At 18.0% G+C, this 5,374-nt stretch overlaps 1 protein-coding gene across 1 annotated transcript; it reads right to left on the reverse strand.

The window, feature by feature from the left end:
- Positions 1 to 353: 353 nt before the first annotated feature.
- Positions 354 to 4,586, reverse strand: PRSY57_0620500 (hypothetical protein; the record flags this gene model as incomplete). The annotated part of the gene is made up of 1 exon (XM_020114622.1): positions 354 to 4,586. The coding sequence occupies one exon, from the start codon at positions 4,584 to 4,586 to the stop codon at positions 354 to 356; it is 4,233 nt and encodes a 1,410-aa protein (XP_019970693.1).
- Positions 4,587 to 5,374: the final 788 nt, after the last annotated feature.

The following is a 5,374-nucleotide window of genomic DNA, read 5'->3' on the forward strand; positions in this document are numbered from 1 at the left end:
TATATATATATATATATATATATAAAATAAATATATATTATTAGGACATAAAATACATCTTATTATTTCATCTTATTTTTTACAAAGTGTTTATGGAATATTATTACATAATAATCATATGATTAAATATTTGTGCTTTGATAAAAACAATAATATGTATTATTTCTATATATTTTAATGTTCATAAAAAAAAATTTACATTTTTAAAAAATCCATTATGTATACATATATACATTTATATATGTGTGTGTGTGTATCATAGTTTGTATATTAGTTTCTATATGAGTTATACATATATATAATTTATTATATTTATATTAATCATATAAGATGTCTATTTAACATATCCATTTTTACATTTTGTAAATATTAGATTTAATCAAATTACAAGTTTTTTTTCTATTATTATAAGTATCATCATTAAATTTTTTTACATCGTCTATAGTTCCATCCTTCAAAATTATATTTTTCTTATTATTTATATTAGTTTGTCCATACATATAACTTAAATTATTATTATTATTATTTTTATTTTTATTAATATTATTGCGATTTTTTTCTTTTGTTTTATATATTGGATTATCTAACTGTTCATTAATTTTATTATATTCCTCATAATTTTTTTCTTTTTTGTTATCGTCTTGGAATAATTGGATGTTTTCTTTATTCATATTATTATTTTGTTTTGAATTTTCATTTATACATTCGTTTGTTTGTTCAAAATATTCTGGAGAGAAGGAAAAATTTTTGTTTATGTAATTAGCTTCATAACATTTTTTACTAGACGTTGAGAAGTTATCTTTATATTCTACACGATTTTTTTTTATTTCCTTTTTCATAGAATTATTTTCTTTACTATTTAATGGATTGTATTTTGAATTTGTATGATCACAGATATCTATGTGCTCGTTTATTTTCTCATTTTTTTTGTTATTTAAATAATGTATATGTGTTTTGTCTTGAGGTTCTTTATCCCTATTTCTAGAGGATATAAAGTAATGAGGAGAAGAAGGATTATTATGCTGTATATATTTATGAAGATCATGCATATTAATATCGTTTTTGTTATTATCACTATTATTATTTTCCTCATCTTTATTAAAAAAATCTAAGAAATTGTTATTCTTACCGTGTACATTTCCTATGTCTTTGATTTTACATTTTGTACGTGTTACATTATTATTAAGCTCATTTTTGGATAGATTTAATATGTTGTAACTCTTATTATAATTTTCAAGATTAGAATAATTTGAAGATAAAAAATTATTGTTTGTAATATTTTGTTTTACATTATTATTATACTGTATAGACCATATGTTATCTTTTGTATCTTGAGAATTATTAAAAAAGGAAATGTCATTTTCTCTTTTTTTATCATGTTGATTTATATATATTTCTTGTTTGGATATACAAGTTTGATTAATAATTTTATTATATTCATCTATAATGTGCATATAGAAATTTTGGAAAGAGTGTTTATTATAATTTGTAGTATATAAAATATTTTTTTCTTGATCATAAAATTTGTGTATGTCTATTATATCATCATAATCTTTGATAATATTATATATAAAAAGAGATTGTTTTTTAGCATATTCATAAATGAAAAGATCATTATCGTTTATTTTTTCCATATGAGATTTGTCATTTGTTACATGATTCTTTTGTTGATCTTGATGTATAGAAATTGAATCCTCACCATAAAAATTAGTATAATCATAAGGATCATCATTATTATTAATTTTATTATACATATATTTATTTATATTTCTCAAATTGTTTGTTATATCATTTTTATCTACATTTTGGAATCGAAAGATGAATGGCTTTATATAATTTACAAAATAATTTTTTTTATCTTCATCTCCACAAATAATATTATTATTACAATTGTAAATATAATTATGATTATTATTATTATTATTATCATTATTATTATTATTATTATCATCATCATTTTTATTATTATTATCATAATTTTTATTATTATCATCATAATTTTTATTATTATCATAATTTTTATTATTATTATTATTATTATTTTGGTTTATATGTTCTGCACTTATATCGAGACCTTGCTCATTAGGCCTGTAGGAGGTGTATAGAAAAGTAAAATAGTTCTTTCTATTTTGTTGATCCTTTATTTCAACAGGCCTAAGATGTTGATTAAAAATAGGAGGTGTGTTTATTTTAATATTGATCAGTGAACATATATGAATACATATATTTTCCATAATAGATAGTAGATGTAATATAAACTTCAATTTTAATAATTTATTATTTCCTATAAAATCTAGACACTGAAGATCTTGATATGAAGGTAAGATATATAGAGGAATTAAATCCAATGGACATTTTATTGATATATAATTATTACATAAAAAATTGAATATATCAACGGCTTTGTGTTCATTTGTATTATTTGTTTTTGTATCATTTTGATTATTACATACTAATTCTTTATTATGATTAAAAAAAAATTTAAAATACATATTGTTTATAATATATGATCCTTGTGATATGTTATTATTATGATGATTATTACGATGATTATTATGATGATTATTATGATGATTATTATGATGATTATTATTTTCTTTTATCTTTTGTATTTTTATTTTTTCGACATAATTATTTTCATTTATTATATGAGCAATATAATTATCAACATTATCATTATATAAACTTACGTAGATAGGTGTAAAATAATTATGTTGTATATTATCTTTTTCATAATTTCTATTATTTGGATAATAATGAATACCATGTATACACTTTTTTATAGAAATATAAAAATATTTTTCTTGTGAAGAAGTAATATCTCTTGATTGTATTAGATATAATGTTTCTGGTAATAATTTTTCTTTCTCATATATTTCTTTATTTTTCGATTTAATCAAAATTAATTTTTTATTAATAATTTGTTCTTTTATATTACATAAAGGTATGAAAGCATAATAACATATAATTTTTGATTTTGAATTTTTTTTTGTTCGAGATAAATGATCTGAACTAGAGGAATTAAAATTATATTCATTTTTGTTATTATATTTATGTTTGTTTAATTTATTATTATTTATTAATTTATTTTTTAATGTTTTTATTTCTATTCTTAATATATCATTGTTATATTTGTATGGTAAGATAATATTTTCTATCCTCATTCCAGGTATTTTTAATTGTATATCTGTAATATTAATATTTATTTCTATAATAGTTTCTATGTTTTTTATTTTATTTATAGTAAATATAATGTTCGATCGATATTTATATTTATGTGTTAATACAGATACATCAACCACATTCTTATCATTCGTTTGTGTATTAATAATTTCATCATTTGAATTTTCTTCTAATTCACAATTTAAAAGAAGTTCATCACTTTCTTCTTTTGTCTTTTCTTTTATACTGTCTGTGTGTTTTTTATTTGTATGATATCCTTCTTTTATAAAACACCTATTATTATTATTATTATCATTATTATTATTATTATTATTATTATTATTATTATTATTATTATTATTATTATTATTATTATCATTATTATTATTATTATTATTGTTATTATTATTATTGTTTATATATTCAGACATCATATTTACATATTCATACGGTTCATTTTTTGAACAACCAAATTGATCCTTTATCTTCTTTATTCTGTTTATCTCTTTAAAATCTCTTCCTTTTTGATTAACATCTTTTAATATATTACATTCGTATATATGTTTTGATATTTCATCATCATCATTATTATTATTATTATAATTCTTTTCTTTTTTTTTTTTCTCCTCATATATTTTGTTATACAAAAAATCGATATCTGTATTTGGTTTCTCCATATATACATCGATAAAATCATTGAAGGTACTTTTAATATTATTAAGAATTTTTTGAATACCTAAGGAATTATTTTTTATAATATTCTTTGGTATAAAATTATTAATATTATCGACATGATACTTTTTATTTTGTTCATTTAATAATATGATAGATTTTACATCATTATTATTATTATTATATTCGTTAACAGAAGATAATTGATTATGAGAATTTTGTTCTTTATCATTATTATAATTATTATTAAATAATTCATCTATATTATTACATAATGGTAGTTTCTTTTCTTTGAATATATTATATGTATCTTTATATTTTTTTAGGAATTCATTTATTTTCTTCTTCGTGTCTGTATGATGAATGTGAAGATAATTATACTTTTTAAAGAAAATGTTTTTATTTTTTTCGTTCTTCAAAGGAACATCAGATGTATTGATATTCATGTGGTTAATATCTTTTTTAATAGACACATTTTCTTTTTTATCATCATTAATAATATTAGAATTATTATTATCATCATTAATAATATCAGAATTATTATTATCATCATTAATAATATTATGATTATTTTTATCATCATTATTTTTATACAACGTTTTAAGCGAAGTCCCTTGACATATTATTTCCATAATTTCTTTATTCTTATCATTTCTTTTCTTTTTAATACATTCATCCAAATCCTGTATTTTCAAGTTTTTTTCTAAATATGAACTTTTAAATACTTCGAAGTTTATATGTCTGTCTTCCATTTATGTTCGTTTTCTTTAATTTTTATATAAATAACAAAACTATTGAACGTTTTATAAATTCTACATATAAATGTTTGTATATATGTAAAGAAATTATTGTGTGAAACATAAACGCACGCAAAAAGAAAAAATAGGAAATTTAATATGTGGTTTATAAGAAGTTATTTATATGTACACACACATACAAATATAAATAATATATATATATATATATATATATATATATATATGTATATGTATATGTATATGTATTTATTTATTTATTTATTTATATTTATGTTATTTTAATATTATATATAATTTTTCCTTTTTATATAACAAATAACAATTCTGTTGTAAGAATAAAAAGGAGATCATCAAATGGTCTACACAACTAAAAAAAAAAAAAAAAAAAAAAAAAAAATAAATATATTTATATATATATATATATATATATTTCTTTTATGTTTTTCTCTTATTTTATTTAATATTAAAAAAACAAATATTATAGAAATAGAACAAATTTTTATTCACTTTACAAAAAAATAAAAAGGACAATAATGGAAATATAATCATTTTTTATAAGCATGATATATATATAATATATATATGTATATATATTTTTTGATTATAAACAATTATACTATGTATACTTTAATTATTTTTATTTTATATTATTTTATTCTTTGTAGCATAACATTTGTTATGGTAGCTTTTTATAATATTTGGGGAAACAAAAAAATATACCTTCTTATAAGAACGAGGAATATTTTATGAGTGTACATTTTTTTTTTTTTTTTTTTTTTTTT

This window comes from Plasmodium reichenowi, chromosome 6 (assembly GCF_001601855.1).
Source record: "Plasmodium reichenowi strain SY57 chromosome 6, whole genome shotgun sequence".
NCBI classification, from domain to species: Eukaryota; Apicomplexa; class Aconoidasida; order Haemosporida; family Plasmodiidae; genus Plasmodium; species Plasmodium reichenowi.